The sequence below is a fragment of the Triturus cristatus genome, chromosome 1_2 (genome assembly GCF_964204655.1).
Source record: "Triturus cristatus chromosome 1_2, aTriCri1.1, whole genome shotgun sequence".
Classification (NCBI taxonomy): domain Eukaryota; kingdom Metazoa; phylum Chordata; class Amphibia; order Caudata; family Salamandridae; genus Triturus; species Triturus cristatus.
The window spans coordinates 987,148,235-987,168,559 of NC_140580.1; the positions used below are offsets into that span (position 1 = coordinate 987,148,235).

General features: G+C 46.8%; 1 protein-coding gene across 3 annotated transcripts in view; it reads left to right on the forward strand.

Moving 5' to 3' along the window:
- Positions 1-20,325, forward strand: part of RABL6 (RAB, member RAS oncogene family like 6) — a 374,256-nt gene that overhangs the window by 121,600 nt on the left and 232,331 nt on the right. For all 3 annotated transcript variants that reach the window (XR_014963001.1, XM_085610983.1, XM_085610992.1), the window contains exons 4-5: positions 128-180; positions 625-716. Coding sequence is in view for 2 of the 3 variants with exons in the window: in XM_085610983.1 (XP_085467109.1) it covers positions 128-180; positions 625-716 (145 nt within the window). In the remaining variant the exon portion in view is untranslated. The remainder of the gene's footprint in view (positions 1-127; positions 181-624; positions 717-20,325) is intronic.

Consider the following 20,325-nt stretch of genomic DNA (forward strand, 5'->3'; position numbering starts at 1 on the left):
TCTTTAGATTGAACTTCACAAGAACTCATCCCCCCTGAGGTCATGGAATATAGTTGTGTTGTAAATGAGCATGAATTATTATATTCAGATCATGGAAAGATGTATACAGCTCTCAATTGTTTTTCAGGTAAATGCAAAAAACGCGGAGAAGGGCTGAAACTGGAGAATGAGCCTCAGGAGGTAAGTGGATTTTTAAAGGGCTATATGAGACCATGGTTTCTGATGGTGTCTGACCTGTGAGATGCGTTGGCTTGTTAAATGTCCGTGAACATAACTGGGATTTTAAATGTCATGTTGACTCACTTTGTCGCAGGATGTGTGACTCCACTGCTCTGAAGGCAACAGTAGCTCAACAATAGTATTCCATATACCAGTGCTGTAGCACCCTACCAACATGTCTCTTAAAGTGCTAGTTTCCAAAGTAGTCTTTGTCCGATCATATCTCTTGCATCCCCATCAGCATATGAGATCTCGAATTGCCGCATGGAAGCTTTTCTCAGCAATCCTCAGCAATTCATCAAATGTTTGCGACACTGTGTAAGATTGGCCAGACAGACGTTTGTATAATTGCTGTTCTGCAAGCAAGGGATGGTATTTATGGGATCCTCTGCTTTTCATTCCTAGCCTGATGGCGAGATGGCGCTTGACGCAGAGTTTCTTGATGTCTACAAGAACTGCAATGGAGTAGTCATGATGTTCGATATCACCAAGCAGTGGTAAGAAAGCCTTTTACATAATGTTGTGCATAGCTGCTACATCGCGATTACATTACTAAACATAGTTCAACATTGAGAGGTCAACACACACTGTTCCATTTGTAGATACACAGTTCAGGAAGTGGTGCTAATGGAAATGCAACTCGGACAGTGGTCGCTAAACGCAGAGAGTAGATTTTCTTCTCCATTTTTTTATTAAGATATTAGTGATATGACGTGAAAAGCACTTTCTCCTGGAGTTAGTCTCTCTATTTTGTTAATTCTTAAAACAAGCATCCGTGTAAAATTATGCACCAGATGCTGTAGAATATCCGATCTATTTAACTTTCAGTTGTCCAGCTATCACTTTCCAGCATGGTTTCTTTTGACATTTTGGGCTCTCTCCCATGACAGTTTTAGAAGAGAAAGCAACCATTTTAATCTGGCACTGATGCCATGTTGGTTTTAGGGTTATTATTTCCAAGTTCACTGTTTGCCTACGTGTAATGTGGGAATGAATCTCCTTTGCAGGTATGATGGTCCCTTTAGTACTGTATCTGCTAATTTGAGAGAAAGTAAACACTGTTGGCTTTTGCAGCAGTATTTGAGAAAGTAGTTCAATGGGTTATTGAGTTGATTTGTGACTGAGCGGATAAATCAATAGATACGTTTGTTAAACAATGGGTTTGCTATTGATAGTCTTAAACCTTGAATTGATGAGTGACTGGAAGAATGATTGAATGAGTTTGAAATGTGATTGAGAAAAAAACATAAATAGCTGTGCAGTAGTATAAACAGGTGCAGTAGTATGCCCTGGAAGTGGAACCGTATGCTCAACTAGTAATGTTGCATGCCCTTGGAAGCATGTCATATGGTAAAATATTTCCATCTCATACTATATAAAGTGGATTCATGTGCTGTAAAAGTGGCTTCAAATGCTCGCAAAGTTTTATCACTAGCAAAACAGCATATCCATATGAAATGCCAGCATGTTTCTGGGCTGCAACCATTAACTCATTTTTTTGTCTGCCCATAAAACAAGCATAGAATTGCAGACCAATTTCTGAAGTAATGGGCCTATATGAAATGCATACATGAACTAGGCAATTCCATGAGTTAATGAATGCACTGTAGGCAGTACGGTTCTGAAACATGAAGTGTTTGTTGCTTAACTGTGTTTCCAAGCAATGGGTCCAATGCAGTGTTGAAAAGTAGAGGATAAACAGAGTACTCCTGCATGGGCTTTTCCTGTGGCTCGAAGATTAAAAGATGACACTGTAAGTAGCCTCAGCGCTTAAGACAGCATTACAATTTCTTTCTTTTCCTAAGCTATCTTCCACCCATCTCTTCACCAATCTCCCAGTGCCCTAAATTGTAAATCTGTGTAATGTAATATAATTGGATACATAAGAAAACAAACATACACTGTCTGCACTGGCAGCTCATAAGAAGAACATTGGCAAAGTAGTCAGCCATATGAGCATTGCTATTGCTGAGTAGACTTCAGATACAACTCATGGTAATTTCATGTCTATAGTGTATGGATTCATGCTTGATCTTCAACAGGCTTATCATAGCATCTTGCCTTCGCCCATTCGTGGGAAGCCAAATGCAAGTACTGAGGCAGCTCTGTGGAAAGGGACCACACGGCGTGATTGCTAGTTTTTATGATACGAGGCCTCTCATTTTTCAGATACCCCCTCTAACTACTTTGTTTGAGGTGCCATGTCTGCTCATACTTTTTGGGACATTCAAAGAAAGGAATTTTGACCACTTTGTGTAATGAAAAGGTAGGTTGGACCCACTTTGACAAGTTTTCAAATGTGAACATTTCGGTTTACATGAGAAGAACTACAATAACTAAAGCTCTATAACAAATAACTTGCATAGAAAGTGCATTTCAATTGCTCTAGTACTACTTGTATAATAAACCTGACCTTTACCATGCCAGAGTCCTTCAACTGCCCCACTTTGTGAGTAAACCTTCCATCTGCGTTCACCAGCAAGTGCCTCTTGGTGAAAAGTACCCAGTCTATCAATTTGGTGGTATTGTGGTACAGGCTTACTTTATTCTCATCTGATATATTTATTGCTGCACTGTATTCTAGTGCTCTTGCTTTGGTGTGCCAGAATCTCATAATTTACTGAGAGATTTAAGTGCTTCTCATTCTTCTATCCAGCAACCCATGATAGGCCTCTTCTTGGATGTTTCTCATTTCTATTTTCTTGGATGTTTCGTATTTACATCAGAAATAGAGCAAGAGTATGGGAACAAGCAATGACAATGTAAATAGTTTTGCCTTTAGATTAGGAAAGTTTTCACAAGCTCCAGAGAGTGACAGATCAATGTTAGCACTCACTTTTAAAATGTCGGCCAAATGCTCTTTTAAAACTATTTTAGTTCACTGACCCCTTGGGTCCTACAAAAGAGTTTATCAGCTCTCTTTTGGATGCTTTATCCACATGTCGTCTAAGCTCAAATCTGCATTATCTTGGACATTTAAATGTTCATTTAGAGAACCTCACAGATAAGGATGCCATTAAATGTTACTATTTTCTTCACACACTTGAATGGCACAACCTGATTAAAGCACCTATGCACGAAGCCATACGTTGGATAGTATTGTGAGTTCTTTCTCCCTTGCATCCTTTCAGTCCTGTGCTTTACTTATTTGGACAGATCACTATTTGATCTACTTTTCCATTCTTAGTTCTCAGGGTTTCTTCCAAACCACCAACATTCACCTCCGCACTGTTGGTAGAGCTTGGAAACAGTGCCTGAGCAATGTGAAAATGCATTCATTTTATGAAAGACTCTCTTAAATAAATGATGACCCGATTCTCATTTCTAATGTTTTTGAGAAGTGGAACTCTACTTCGCTCAATCCAGCTCTACTGTTTAAAATATTCAGACCCAGGCATAATAAACCTACTCCAGAGTTCAGTCATTTCCGCATTCAGTTCCATACTGCTCTGGATTTCAATGTCTGGATCTTAAATCCTTTACAGTGGTTGGCTGAGGAGATTCCATTCTTCATAACCATCTGTAGGTTAAAGGGATGTTCTTGGGGCAGAATTAATATACTTATCTTTGGTGTAAATGATCTTTTTCCTAACAAACAACACAAAGACCAGGCCAGGGAGTCATGGACAGTCATATTCCCATTCCAGTTTGCTGTTCAGCAGTTAAAAACTGTTCTACAAACTGACATCATCCTCATGACCTACTTGGTGGAGGAAATGTCTGCAGGCAAACGCCCCTAGTAGCATGCAACTTGTGAAAGGCTACTAAATTAGGTGACCTTTCAGTTTATCTTTGGCAAGTTTGGATTTCCTCGAGACTGCTTGCAACACTGGACAAACACCAGTGATCCCGTTTTGCCTTCTTCCTGGGAGCAGAAAGGGATCCCCTATCAAATGCTTTCCATTTTAAAAGGTCAGGGACATTTCCGGTCTTCCGCCAACTCCTCTCATCCACAGGCCCCTCTTTAAGTTCCCTTTGAACAGCTCGGAGATGATTAACATTGAACCATTGTGGATAAGAGAATTTATTTTTGTACCTGGTTCTGCTTTCTAATGACAACTTCTGTAGCTTTTACCGGTTGTGGATATCATGCTTCAACATGGAGGACCAGTTTACCATCCCTACTGACCGTTGCTTAATGTGAAAGACTGGCTTCTGAGAACCTAGGATATGCACACCTGGATTTGTGAGAATCAAACAAAGCTGTTGTCCACTATTTGAAAAGCAGACCGTATGCTTCAATATAAGATTAGAAGGCTTCAATCAGCTATTCCACTTGACTTTAAACAATCACTTGAATACTTTACAAACTTCCTTAGATGACTTAACAGTCATATTAACTCCAATCAACTCACACTTCATTTTAGTAGACTCCTGGACACATTTTACTCTGAGCTGTTGCTTTCTTCCTTACTCTGGCTAGAGCCTTTTTACTCTCTGAAATGGGAGGCAATTAGAAGGCAGCTTGACCTTCTCAGTGTGCGTTCTCCTCTTCGGAATTCTGCTGCACACGCCAATGTCAGTGTAGGCAAGTTTCTTTAATTGCTCAAACGATTTGAACCTCTGGCACCTTGTGACGTTGACCGATTGCCATTGATCTCAGCCATCTTAGTCATTACAAGATAGGCATGAAGGATTGGTGAGCCTCAAACTCTTTTCAAAAGATGCATCTTGGGCTTTCCAAAAAGGAAAAATAGTAATGATCTATAAGCTTTTGACAGAATTTAATCTTAATCGTGAGATATTTTTTCTTTTAACAAAGACCTAGGGTGTCCTCTGTTGAGAGAACTCAACCTGGATGATTCCAGGGCTCTCAAATTCTGTTTGGAAAGCACACCTGTGTAAAGAAAGCGAGAGGATCCATTGGTCAACTTTATTCGGTTTTCGCTGAGAAAAACAATCAGTATAACATACCCTTCAACTGTTGAGGATATGTGAGCGAAACATATGGCAGTTATTACATAGGTCTTCCTGGTGCCTAGGCCGGAATATGATACCAATGCAGCAATCGGAGTCTTTTACTTTTCATTGTGTGCAGCGCGATCAAAAACCCAACAGTTTAACTTGTGGCTCATGCCCGCTCCACCCTCCATTAGCTATGTACCTCTTGCTTTTCCTCACTCTCCCTCTTCTCACACTTCTTTCCAGGGACCCCAGATCCTCTCGAATTTGCATGGGCAGTCTCTTGCCTGGTACATTAGCTTTTCTGCCCCCATACACCAACCCATGCCTTCCTCTCACTCCCATATGGAAGCAGAGGTAGCGTCCACCAGTACTTCAGTATATCCCTACGAGCCTCCATCAGTGCCAGGTTGCAAAATAATAGGGCATAGTGGTCCAGGGTTTGTTCGCCCTAGATGTCTAGTGAGACTATTTGTGGTGTGAGCCCACTGCGTAGTCCCAAAAGATTTGATACTCTATCAACCACAGTTTCCAGTAGGCCCCAATTTTCGGACTTTCCCACAGTGTATGCATCATGGTGCCCTGCAGTCGACAGCTCCTCAGGCATTGTTAATCTGTGGTCCGACCCATATGGAACAGGCGGGCCTGCATTTGTCACCTTTTGATGGTCATACCCTTGACAGCTATATAGCAAAGGCTACTTCCAGGTGAATGCAAAGCCCAAGACAAAAGAGGATTTCTGAGAGTTCACTTTTCTATTACATCAGTGCTAAAGGGGCATCTGTGGCTTTACAGATGCATGGTGCTGGGCTGACCTGCCGCCGGCACCGGGGATCGAACCGTGAGCCTCCGGGTTCCGGCGTCAGTTGCCATGGCCGCTGTGCCACACCTCTTCTAAGGGTAAATATCACGATAGCATGAATGTTAAAGAGGTTTGAAGCCACCGGCATGTGGCTATGTTGTGCTAGGAGGACCCTGGCATGAAGCCTATTGAATTTAGCCACCGTTTCCAGTCCTGCCACAGAATGCAGAAATGCCCAAACATTGGTATCTGAAGGAGGTTAATGAATTCAGATCATGGAGGTTACTACGTGTGTAACTTCTCATGTTTGCTCAGAGGTTGAATTTCACATGTGTCGGCTATTAATTCCTGGCTTGCAGTTCCGCTAAGACTGCAGCCTAATGTGCCTCGCCCGCTTCACTAGAATTTGCTGCTTGTGTCCATTTCCTATCTGATTCAGCTGTACACACCTGTGGCGTTCCCACTTTATGTACACAAAGTGAAGAGCCTTCAGCCTCTGCGCGCCCGCAGCATGGAACAGACTACCCGAAAGTGCCGTGACTCAGCGTTAAAGCACATGTCCCGCCCTGGCGTCTCCTGTTGCGTCATTCAGCTGCCAGATTCTGTTGATTCTGGTGGTGTGTGGAGGATTATGTGACTGAACAAAGTAACTACACATTTTGCTTTACCATGAAAGATGTGCAGCATACCCCCCTTCTCTGTCCTCAGTGTTTATTTAGGTCTGGCCTTTGAGACAGCTTGAGTTGGCTCGCCCCTCTGTTGTTTTCCCGAAAAATTATTACATATTATACATACATAAAGGGGCTTTTTGTCAACAGGCACCATCCATTAGTCGGTTTAAACTGTAATTCACATTTTGCTTCCACCCACCTCCGCATACAGCAAGGGGCAACAGGTCAGCTCACATTACCCATTGGCTGACTGCACAACACCTGTGCACATTGTTCACATCCACTTGAAAATAGTTTATTTCTCTTTGGTGACGGAGCGAGTTCAAAGTTTTTTATTTTTTATAAATTCATTTTAAATTTAAATACCAGCTATTTATTTTGCCTACTTTGGTTTCCCGGTTAGATGGGGATTAAGTTTCCATCTACTTTTTCTAAATTTGCTGTGACACTGGATCGCTGTTGTTGCCTATCATTTGAATGCTTGGTTGGCTTGTGATTTAGTCTTATCTCCTTCACAAACAATAATTGCATGGAGCAGTTGGAAGAGCTGTTATTTATAAATCATCACTAATTAAAGGAGTTACATCACTGAATGTTTTTTGTAAAGGTTTTATTGACAATTTGCCAATGTTTGTTTATTGTGGCTGCCGCAAATTAGCTATTGTTCTTAGTTTCCAAATAGGACTTGATAACATATCAGTCAGGTTTTTGAGAGCTGTTGTACCCCTACATACACAGTCAGTGAGCGTTGCATACAACCCTAACACCTGCACATGCATACTTCCATTTTTCGGTACTGTCGGTATTTTCAGAGGAAGAAAACTGTGGCTGCAATGGAAAGACATGTAGGAACAAGCGTTATTGATGGAGGCGGGCAGCATTCAGCAAATCTGTGATCCCTGTGGCATCAACTGGAGATTTTTCAACACACTCCCACGTTACTTAAGTTCCCCCATCAACCCCATACCTCTGGCAGCAGGATCCACTTGAGGACATAGGGAAGGAAATTCGTGGTGAGTGCAGCTGGCAGGGCCTCTCTCCCACTCCTTTCACCCCACCTCCTTTCACTCCCTTGTTAGTTTTCACCTGGAGCCGCTGGGGGATGTGTGACCACGTTTGGATCCTGGAGATACATGCCCTTAGACCCTGGCGGTGTGCTATCTTCTGGCTGTAACTCACGGCCGGTAAAGTACGAAGCAGCTTATGCCGTGCTGTCTCCCAGCCATCTTCTGACACTTGTTTCTCTGTGGTACCACCCAACATTAGTTAAATAATGCATGTCTATCCTGAGCGACCTGATCTACACCATGTGAAGGGGCGAAGGAGGAGTTGGGCACCACAGTGATAATGTCACTTCAGCCTTGATGTCTCTTTAATGAGTTAAAAGCCGATTTGAACCTGCCTTGTTTATCGCCACTTTCAAAGGTGGTCAAAATATAATTTATGACATTGGTTAACTGCCAATGTTAATTTATTTTGTTCTAATCTATTACCACAAAGTACCCCAGGCACTCATGGGGGGCCTTGCATGTATAACTGTTTCTACTTCTGTAAAAGGTGCTGATGGCCAGATTTCTCCCCATTGCTGGAAGACGTCCTATGTCACCTCTGGTGTTACTGTTATTCGTGATCTTCTAGGCATTGCCGGCTGAGTTAGTCTACAATGGCCCTTCAAGGATCCTACCAGGTGGTTCATGACAAAAGAGATGCCCTGCAGACTCAGCCAGTTCCAGAGGCGCAGAACCTCTTGGCACAGGAACCAGGACCCCATTCTGCCTTGTAGTACTGCAGCAAGGAAACCTGTTCAACTGGACAGCCGTGATCAAGTCTTGCACCTGGATCTTTAAAATGGTGTTTGCTTTAATACATCTCTTGAAGTACAGTTTGCTACACCATCAGGTGTGCCTTCTGAATAATTTTTTATTTTTTTTAAGCAGTAGTAAAAAAAAAAAAAAAAAAGAAGTTTTAGAAGAACCACCAAAGGCAACAGAAGTAAAGTCATCGCTTCATCAAATGATTACGTAGCTAGTCTCAGTTGCCCATAATTGAGGGATTAGCATGCACCTATATAATATTGTGGGGAAAACCTCTGTATTTCGCTGCAGTCAGTAGGCGGTAAACTGTGAGGCAAAAATCTGCTTCTTCAAACCAAATTCCATAAATTCAAATCTGCACCAAAAATCTTAGTGGATCAGGTATCTTCAGCCTCGAATAAAAAACTGAATACAGTGAGTGGTAAGGTTTTACTTTTGGAACACCAGCTCTGACTGACTCCTTATTCACATGCGCTCTTAAAATTGTGGACTTTGGAACAATAAGATTTCTAGTTTCCACAGCATAGGAGAGCCTTTTTTCAACTGCTTTTCAAGGATGTAATAGGTGTCTCTAAGAAGAGTATGCATACTACTGTGGATACTGGAAGCACTGCTAAAGTGAATGGAGGCAAAGCAGTAGTTAGGAGGCATTCTTGGGCTCATGCCACAAGGTTCTTGGTCAGTGAACAGTCCTACCTATTTGATATGCCTTTTGCAAGTGGTAGTGAAAACCCACATCAATTGTATGGTAATTTATCATTTGCTGTTAATTCCACAAGCACCACTCGGGTTTCAGGGTTATGGATAAGTCGCCTACCATTGATCTCGTTAGCCAACTCGATCATTGCGGAAGCAATAGATATTTTGCACTTAAAATTGAAAGGGGCTTATTTGAAAATAGATAGCACGATTCTCCTCTGGGTACTACTAGGTTCCTTGAAGGATGCACCCTTTTAATAGTTATATCTATGGTATTTGCAACACTTGGTTTGGGAATTGCAAGCTTGCTCTGCTACACTAACAAGGTTGTTTTAAGACCCCAACATTACCTCCTCCTAAAGTTTATTCCAGAAATTCATTTTGCGCAAGTGAGTCATACTTATATTCTGTCTTGCCACAACATTCCTAAGGGAAGGAGAAATGCCATCACGTATAATACAGAAGTGCCTCCAGGTTCTTTCTGGAGAAAACAAGTAGGGCCTGGACAGGTGATGGCCAACTGTTCATTTGTCATTTCGGTACAAAGAAAGAATTGACAAGTGATTTGGACTTTGTCTTACTTGTTCACAAAACATCACTGTCTTGATTTTGTTCATGTTAAGGCTGAATTCAGTAGAATAGTTTAGCAAAACATTTACATTTTTAAATTCAATTGGCCGTTTGTCTATCACCATAATCCATGTGCTAAACTGCCAAGAAGATCTTTATTGATGGATCTGTGTAAAGAAGCATCCATTTGCAGAACAAGTTACTTGTCTTTGGATATACTGTGTGATGTACACAAATCTTTATTCAGATTCATCACCTTCTCATCTCCCTTTCCAGCAAGTGTCAATTCTTAAGCAGCATTTCTTTCAATCTTTATAATTGTTGATTCTATCGTCTTTGTCCAAGCCTATGTAAAGCTCTACAAATTAGTTGGAACTGATAACACAGCACTGGAGGTGCCTTGATGGGCCAGATGTATTTTCCTGGGATAACTGTTAGATCTGCACCACTTTGCACCGGAGAGAGAAATAGCTGAAAATAAATCTGATGCAATCTGCTTCCTGTAAATACTTTAATGAAGAGTCTGTGTGGTGATTCATATTTATCAGAAAAAGCGTTACTAAAGGATCATTTGAGGTGCTTAGGTGTAATTGTGGTCAAACTCTGGTTGCAGATAAGCATGCGGTTTGTCTGGCATGGTAACCTTGCTTTATTTTTTGTTTGTTTAAGTTAATAGAAACTATAACAATATTCCAATAAAAACTGTAATACATAATGAAGCATTATGAATTTCATCGTACACAAGTTCATGTTTGAACCTTGTTAATCAACAGCATCCTAAAATACGACAGTAGTATCATATGGAGGCTAGTTATGCTGATAATAAACGACCTCACCTGAAAAGAGCTAAAAAAACAAATTGTGCAATTTTTGGCATAAAGTGCCACAGTGCTAATAATGCTCTATTTTTTAATTACAAGCTCATTTATAAATCATGTATAAATTAGAACAGCAGTAACTCTTAATAACGTAGTTTTAATCAGTCAGGTGTTCGGATCTAATTCCTTTTTCATATAAAATCAAGAATTTCATTGCTTTGCAATGAAGGTGAGAGTCAGTTGGATCGAATCATTTTACTATCGCTGATCTGCAAGAACGTATACCCGTAACATTTAAAGCTTTTTTCAACAATAAGATACTAATTGATTTTAAAAAGGAACATATGCAATTCAAATGGCCAATAGCTTCCTTTTTTAATATGGGTAAAATGTTGTACTCCAATATGCTGCCAGTTGTAGTGCGGTATATGATTGTAACACCATCCAGGCGTGCGCAAGATTGCTTAATCTGTTTTTGTCTTCAGTAAGTGAGTGCTTTTTTGCGGCTTTATTCATTAGTTTGCGGAATACCGGAAAAGTGAGATTCTCTTTCCAAAGGTCTGTCGTGTTTGTTGCCTTCAATAACAATTTCAGGTAATCGCTGTAGGCTGATTGAGGATCATCTTCTAGGGCTCACCAGAGGGTGTTATCTAGTAAGCTGGTACGATTTATCTATGTTTTTTACCATGATTTTATTGTTGCACATTTACTTGCTATAGACTGTTGCAACAGACCGAAATCCAGCCGAACTTGCGCCAGAAGAGGTGTTGGAAACAGCCCACTCCCACTCCGCAGGGTGGTGGTGGACTCCCCGAACACACTGTGGTAGCTTGGCTCGAGTGGTCAGGAAACAGGCGCAGTGCTAAGCATACAATATACCCATACAATAACCATGCGTGCATCCGTTCCAAAAACGACTCTACACCGTAAAAATTATGAAAATATTCTTTCTTTATCTTTTTCTCTTAGTTGCTGATTGGAAAAATACATAGGTCAATCACAAAATACAAGTTTCAATTAGTGCAGGTCAAATAAATATTGGCTGTTTGATGAAATAAATAGGGGTGATCATAAATAACAGGGCATAAATACAAGTGCAATATATACAGACAATTAAATACTTTGAGGCAATAAATACTGTACCAATAAATATTGTACACCAACAAGTCCTGTGGACCTATAAATATAGTGCAGCGATAAATAGGTAAAAACTCAAGAAATACAGTATCCCCAATAAATAATTAAAAGTATACCGCAACCCTCATATAATCAGATGACACTTCAATTCTTAAGGGCTGATATGGCCCAGGCACAGCTTGTAGGGTTGTGGAAGGCTTGAGGGGGGCTACTCCCTGGCTGGGACAAGGCTGAGGCCTAATCTGAGGTAGATCAAAGGGGGGAAATACCAGTGCCCTGGCTTTCTCTCTCCACACAACCTCTCTAGGTTAGTCCCAGTTCACCCCTTGCACAGTCAGGTTGGTTTCAGCACCTCCCTAGCCCCTTAGAGCAGTCTCTCAGGTCTCCACAGGGCCTTAGGCGCCCTCTACTCCACTTACTGCCCTTTTTCTGATGTTCCGACGCCGCTGGAGTCGTGTCGACGCCGTGAGGCGGTTCCGGTTCGGTCTCGGCGGCCTCGGCACAATGTCAGTTCTTTGACGACGCCGGCAGGCGGTTCCGGTCCGATGTCGGTGGCCTCGGTTCGATCTCGACCTCCGATTCGACGGCGTCGGGCAGTCTCTTCACGATGTCGACTTCGGGCGGCTCCGGTCCGATGGCGCTCTCGGCTCCGATGACGTCGGCCGGCCTGGCCTCGATGTCGACTTCCGGCGACTCCGGGGTGCGATCCTCACCCCCGACCTCCGGTGCTCCTCCTCACAGGCTCCGGGCGACTCCGGAGTGCGATCCTCACTCCCGACCTCCGGTGCTCCTCTACCTCGGTCTCCGACGACTCCGGAGGGCGGACTTCACTCCTCCGATGACGCCGCTCGCTCGACCTCGGTTCACTTCCTCCTCGACCTCTGGTATTCCTCACGACCTCCGTCGGCGCCCTCTCACGACCTCTGGCGGCTCCGGGTACGACGTCTGCTACTTCAGTCAGCGCCGCTTCTCCACCTCGGGCTCCAGGTCGTCAGGCTACTCGACGCCGGACTCCAGGGAAACCAGTTCTCAGGTCAGAATCTTGCTGTTTTCTTGGTTCTAAGGCCTGTTCCTGCTGTCCAGGTCCTTAGGATAAGTTTCTTCTGTCTTCTTCCCACACAGGGCTATAGGCTGGGATCCATCAGTAGGGACAAGTATCAAGGGTGGGTTTATGGACCCCACTCCAGGCACAAGTTTCCACCCCTGCTGCTTCACTCCTTCCTCCTTCACTGTTGTGCTCCTCTCTCTTCACCAGTCAGGTGCCAACTGCCAGCTTCAACTGCCAACTGCCTCTCTTATCCTCCCAACATTCTAAACGGTCTCCAACTGTCACAGAGTTCTGGAATCTCCTGGAATGTTCTGGAAGGTGCTGGTAGGTTCCAGTGGATGCTGGTGATGTCACAGGTGGCCACCATTTTGTGCTCCAGGCCCTCAGACAGAAGTTTCAGGGGTAGCTAAAATGGCTCCCTGAATCTGCAGCAACACTAAAAAGTCTGGTGGTTCCCAAAAAGGAAAAATTCAAACTGGGTTTGAGGCAAAAGTGGGACAAAATAAATAATGATGAGGAGGGACCACCCAAAGGGCTGACAGGTCTAACACGCGTCCCCCCCAGCTGAAAGTGGGGAGAGCTACCCAACCCCTTGGGAGTTCTCATCACTAAGGCGGAAATACCTTGAGAGACCGTCTGCATTGGCGTGGTCCACTCCAGGCCGATGTTCCACCTGAAAGTCCATCCCCTGTAGGGAAATAGACCACCTCAACAACTTGGGATTCTCCCCCTTCATTTGCATCAGCCAACGAAGGGGTCTGTGGTCGGTCTGAACCAGGAAGTGCGAGCCAAACAGGTATGGCCGCAACTTCTTCAGAGCCCATACCACTGCAAAGGCTTCACGCTCTATTGCACTCCACTTCTGTTCCCTGGGAAGTAGTCTCCTGGATAGGAAGACCACGGGTTGATCCAGACCCTCTTCGTTGAGTTGCGATAACACTGCCCCAATGCCATGTTCTGATGCATCTGTCTGGACAATGAACTTCTTGGAAAAGTCTGGGGCCCTTAAGACCGGGGCCTCGCACATGGCTTTCTTCAATTTCTCAAAGGCTTGCTGACAAGCCTCCGTCCAGACTACCCGTCGAGGTTGTTTCTTGGACGTGAGCTCCGTGAGAGGGGCTACGATGGTACCGTACCCCTTCACGAAGCGGCGATAGTATCCCGTGAGGCCCAAAAATGCTCGGACCTCAGTCTGTGTCTTGGGGGGTTCCCAGGCCATGATGGCCTCGATCTTCGCCTGGAGGGGTTGCACCGTTCCCCTACCCACCAAGTGTCCAAGGTACACTACCGACCCCTGCCCGATCTGGCACTTGCTGGCCTTGATCGTCAATCCAGCTTGTCTCAGGGCCTGGAGAACAGCTTGCAGGTGACGCAAGTGATCCTCCCAGCTGCTACTGAAGACGGCTATGTCATCCAGATAAGCAGCAGAGAAACTCTCCATCCCGGTGAGGATCTGGTTTACCAGGCGCTGAAACGTGGCAGGTGCGTTCTTGAGCCCAAAGGGCATCACACAGAACTGGTAGTGGCCATTGGGCGTGGAGAAGGCTGACCTTTCCTTTGCTCCATCAGTCAAAGAATCTGCCAGTACCCAGAGGTAAGGTCAAAGGTACTTAGATATTGGGCAGCTCCCAGCCGGTCAATCAATTCATCCGCCCTAGGGATCGGATGTGCATCAGTCTTTGTCACTGAATTCAGTCCCCGGTAGTCCACACAGAACCTCAGTTCTGGTTGGGCACCCGGTGGTGCAGCTTTCGGTACTAACACCACCGGACTGGACCAGGGGCTGCTAGAAGGTTCAATCACTCCTAGCTCCAGCATCTTAGTGACTTCACTATGAATGCTGGCCTTCACCTTGTCTGACATCCGGTAGATCTTGGACTTCACAGGTGGGCTGTCTCCTGTGTCCACGTCATGGACGCACAGGTGAGTCCTACCCGGGACAAGGGAGAACAACGCAGAGTACTGCCCCAGGGCCTGGCGACAGTCCTCCTGCTGTTCAGGAGTTAGAGATGGGGAGAGAATCACTCCCTCCACCGACCCATCCTTTTCCTGAGACGCAAACAGATCAGGGAGAGGCTCGCTTTCCACGTCCTCTCCTCCGTCAGTCACCATCATCAAGATGACTTCGGGCCTCTCGTGGTGGGGTTTGAGGCGGTTGGCATGCAGCACCCGCAGGGGCTGACGAGGGGTCTTCAGGTCCACCAAGTAGGTAGCCTTACCCTTCTTTTCCAACACCTCAAAGGGTCCTGACCAGCGATCCTGGAGGGCACTAAGCTCTCCTGGTTCGATCACCCACACCTTCTGGCCAGGCTCCAACCCCACCGGGTGAGCGTTGTGGTCATACCACGCCTTCATCACTGCTTGGCTGGCTTCCAAGTTGTCAGAAGCTTGCTTCCACAACTTAGCCATTTGGCTCCGGAAGGCCAGCATGTAGCTCACCACATCCTGGGGGAGCTTTCTGGGAGTTCTTTCCCATCCGTCTCTCACCAGGTTAAGAGGTCCGCGTACAGGGTGCCCATACAGAAGCTCGAAGGGGCTGAAGCCCACTCCCTTCTGTGGCACTTCCCTGTATGAAAAAAGTAAACAGGGTAGGAGGACGTCCTATTTCCTCCGCAGGCTTTCAGGCAGACTTCTGATCATGCCTTTCAAGGTTTTATTAAACCTCTCCACCAGACCATTGGTCTGGGGGTGGTAAGGAGTCGTGAACCGGTAGGTCACTCCACACTCCTTCCACATTGCCCGCATATACGCTGACATGAAGTTGGTCCCCCTGTCGGACACAACTTCCTTGGGAAAACCCACTCGGGTAAAGATTCCCATCAGGGCCCTTGCCACAACAGGTGCTGTTATGGTCCTCAGAGGTATTGCCTCTGGGTACCGTGTGGCATGATCCACCAGAACCAGGATAAACCTGTGACCAGCTGTAGTCGGTGGATCTAATGGACCCACAATGTCGATGCCCACCCTTTCAAAGGGGGTGCTAACGACAGGAAGTGGTTCCAGGGGAGCTTTCAGCTTCACCCCTGTTTTCCCACTGGCTTGGCAAGACACACATGTCCGGCAGTAGGTATCGGACGTCACTTTCATCTGAGGCCAATAAAAGTGTGGGACAAGACGGGCGAAGGTCTTGTCTTGCCCCAGGTGTCCTGCCAATGGTATCTCGTGAGCCAACTCCAGAAGGAAGGCTCGATAACGTTGAGGAACTACCAAGGCTCGTGACGATCCGTGTAGGGGTGCCTTGGGTTCACTGTAGAGGAGGCCATCCTCCCAGTAAACACTGTAGTTCCCTTCAACGTTCCCTGCTGCCTGGGCTTCGGCCTGCCGCCTCAGCCCCTCAAGGGTAGGGCACTCCCTCTGGCCCTGGCAGAATTCCTCCCTGGACGGGCCTCCCTCCACGTGCCACTCGGCCGGGATGGGTAGGTCCTCCAGGTTGGTAACGTCCCCCTCCGCAGACTCCTGGTCCACCACCTCCGGTGGCCTATCCGTCCTACGGGGTGGAGACGCCGAGGCAGGCTCCTCCTGTCCTCGGTTCTTCCCTTGACTGGCAGCTGGCTGGGCCTTTGTTCCAGGCTCCAGCCGAAATGAACTCCCTCTTCGGGTAGTCGCGGACCTTGTGCTAACACAGGCCCAGTCAGGTGTACCCAGCATCTCGGTGTGAGTCCGGTATTCCACCTCCTTCCAAGCGTTGTGCTCCATGTCATTGCCCAGCAGACAATCGACTGGCACGGCAGGGCTTACGGCAACTCGAAGTGAACCTGCAACCCCCCCCCATTCAAAGGGAACCTCGGCCACGGGATAGTGACCTGTTCTGCCGTCAGCCATCGCGGCTGGGTGGAGTACATCGGGAACTACCTGCTCTGGAGACACCAGCTGGCTACGCACCATAGTCATACTGGCTCCTGTGTCTCTCAGAGCCTCCCCTCTTTGGCCGTTGATGGTGATCCACTGCCCATACTTTGCGGTATTTGCGGGCACCTGGATCTTAGGAACCATCTCCCGTTCTCCCAGGGACACTAAAGTGACACCCGCCCACTCCCTTCCCTTAGTTAAGGGCATCTCCTCCCCGAGCACTACACTAGCTACTCCGGGGGGCTTTCCTCCAGTGGGAGGGGGTGATCGTTTCTGACACTTCGGATCTCCTTTATAGTGTCCAACGCCACCGCACTCGTAGCAATGGACAACCCTTGGCTGCTGACTCTGGCCAGGATTAGGGTTTCTGGGTGGGTTAGCCTTAGAGGTGAATCCTGTTCCCTTCCCTTGGAAGTTATTTTGGGGGCCTTTGGAGAACTCCTTTTTCTTTTCCCCTCCTTCTTTCTTCTGGGGGGCGCCCTGTCCGGCCTTTTGAGTATCCCCTCCAGTCCCCCTTGTGGACACCCGGGTACTAGCCCAAATGTCCGCCTCCTCAGCAAGCTTCCGGGGGCTGGTCAGCTTGCTATCCACCAGGTGTTGCCGCAGTTCAGGGAAACATTTCTCGAGTAGGTGTTCCTTCAGTACTAGGTCAAACAGCTCCTCGTAGTTCCTTACTTCACTGCCCTGAATCCAACCTTCCAGTGCCTTCTTTGCATAGTCCAGGAAGTCCACCCAATTCTGTGTGCCCAGCTTGTGACTACCCCTGAACTTCTGTCTGTACTTTTCAGGTGTTAGTCCAAACTTTCTGATGAGCGCCAGTTTCATGGTGGGGTAGTGGGTCTGCTCATCCTCTTCGAGGGCCAATAAAGCATCCCTACCAGCTGGAGGCATGTACTTATACAATCCCCCTCCCCAGTACTTCACTGGAACCCCATGGGCCCTCAACGAGACCTCATAGGCTGCTAGCCACTTGGCGATGTCGTCACCCGCCCCATAGCTAGCTACTATGTCCTTTGGCAGGTAAGGTTTGGGTTCCCTGGTGGACTCTTGGATTTGGCTGCCACCATTAGGAACAGTTGGTGCTCCAATTCTTAGGATCTGAAGCTCTATCTCTTTCAGTCTTATCTCATGAGCCATCCTCTCTTTCTCCGTCTCATGAGCCAACCTCTGTTCCTCCTTCTCCTTCTCCAGCTTTGCTAAATCCCATGTGAGCTGTCTTTTCTCTCTCCGATCTGCTAACTCCACGCTGGATAAGCCCCCGCTAGAGACAGTGCTGCCCTTCCTAGAAAGTGTCCTGGGCCCTGCTGACAGGTTCCCCACCTCAGGTTGGTACATCTCAGCCCCCTCGGGGTCAGGCTCTCCATCCCTGTCTTCCTCCTCAGCCTTGCTTTCTCGGCGTGCCTCCCCCCAAGCCCTTAAGCTGGTTTGGAGTGCACCCTTCTTTGCTCCTGGGGGACAGTACACCCCCTCCCGCTGGCAAAACTCCCTGAGTTGGGCCACAGTGTACGTTTCTAGATTCTCTAGTACAAACTCCATCTTGCCCACTCAGGTTAGAGGACAGGTTTTGTGCAGTAGCAATGTAGGGGGGTACCTTTAGTAATACCTCCTCCCCAGTAAATTTGGAAAAAACAAAAACCCACAATTAGGAAGGCCGCTGTGAGAAAACTCCCGGTGTAGGCCTATGGACTACCCACAGTTATTGTTGAGTATATGTAGGCACAGCTCTATCCCACCGCTGAACACCAATTTATGTTGGAAACAGCCCACTCCCACTCCGCAGGGTGGTGGTGGACTCCCCGAACACACTGTGGTAGCTTGGCTCGAGTGGTCAGGAAACAGGCGCAGTGCTAAGCATACAATATACCCATACAATAACCATGCGTGCATCCGTTCCAAAAACGACTCTACACCGTAAAAATTATGAAAATATTCTTTCTTTATCTTTTTCTCTTAGTTGCTGATTGGAAAAATACATAGGTCAATCACAATATACAAGTTTCAATTAGTGCAGGTCAAATAAATATTGGCTGTTTGATGAAATAAATAGGGGTGATCATAAATAACAGGGCATAAATACAAGTGCAATATATACAGACAATTAAATACTTTGAGGCAATAAATACTGTACCAATAAATATTGTACACCAACAAGTCCTGTGGACCTATAAATATAGTGCAGCGATAAATAGGTAAAAACTCAAGAAATACAGTATCCCCAATAAATAATTAAAAGTATACCGCAACCCTCATATAATCAGATGACACTTCAATTCTTAAGGGCTGATATGGCCCAGGCACAGCTTGTAGGGTTGTGGAAGGCTTGAGGGGGGCTACTCCCTGGCTGGGACAAGGCTGAGGCCTAATCTGAGGTAGATCAAAGGGGGGAATACCAGTGCCCTGGCTTTCTCTCTCCACACAACCTCTCTAGGTTAGTCCCAGTTCACCCCTTGCACAGTCAGGTTGGTTTCAGCACCTCCCTAGCCCCTTAGAGCAGTCTCTCAGGTCTCCACAGGGCCTTAGGCGCCCTCTACTCCACTTACTGCCCTTTTTCTGATGTTCCGATGCCGCTGGAGTCGTGTCGACGCCGTGAGGCGGTTCCGGTTCGGTCTCGGCGGCCTCGGCACAATGTCAGTTCTTTGACGACGCCGGCAGGCGGTTCCGGTCCGATGTCGGTGGCCTCGGTTCGATCTCGACCTCCGATTCGACGGCGTCGGGCAGTCTCTTCACGATGTCGACTTCGGGCGGCTCCGGTCCGATGGCGCTCTCGGCTCCGATGACGTCGGCCGGCCTGGCCTCGATGTCGACTTCCGGCGACTCCGGGGTGCGATCCTCACCCCCGACCTCCGGTGCTCCTCCTCACAGGCTCCGGGCGACTCCGGAGTGCGATCCTCACTCCCGACCTCCGGTGCTCCTCTACCTCGGTCTCCGACGACTCCGGAGGGCGGACTTCACTCCTCCGATGACGCCGCTCGCTCGACCTCGGTTCACTTCCTCCTCGACCTCTGGTATTCCTCACGACCTCCGTCGGCGCCCTCTCACGACCTCTGGCGGCTCCGGGTACGACGTCTGCTACTTCAGTCAGCGCCGCTTCTCCACCTCGGGCTCCAGGTCGTCAGGCTACTCGACGCCGGACTCCAGGGAAACCAGTTCTCAGGTCAGAATCTTGCTGTTTTCTTGGTTCTAAGGCCTGTTCCTGCTATCCAGGTCCTTAGGATAAGTTTCTTCTGTCTTCTTCCCACACAGGGCTATAGGCTGGGATCCATCAGTAGGGACAAGTATCAAGGGTGGGTTTATGGACCCCACTCCAGGCACAAGTTTCCACCCCTGCTGCTTCACTCCTTCCTCCTTCACTGTTGTGCTCCTCTCTCTTCACCAGTCAGGTGCCAACTGCCAGCTTCAACTGCCAACTGCCTCTCTTATCCTCCCAACATTCTAAACGGTCTCCAACTGTCACAGAGTTCTGGAATCTCCTGGAATGTTCTGGAAGGTGCTGGTAGGTTCCAGTGGATGCTGGTGATGTCACAGGTGGCCACCATTTTGTGCTCCAGGCCCTCAGACAGAAGTTTCAGGGGTAGCTAAAATGGCTCCCTGAATCTGCAGCAACACTAAAAAGTCTGGTGGTTCCCAAAAAGGAAAAATTCAAACTGGGTTTGAGGCAAAAGTGGGACAAAATAAATAATGATGAGGAGGGACCACCCAAAGGGCTGACAGGTCTAACAAGAGGCTTTCTGTGGAAGGCCGAAAACTCTTTTATCCGCCTTTATGTGGAGACTTTCAAGTAATGTTTCGTCTTTCC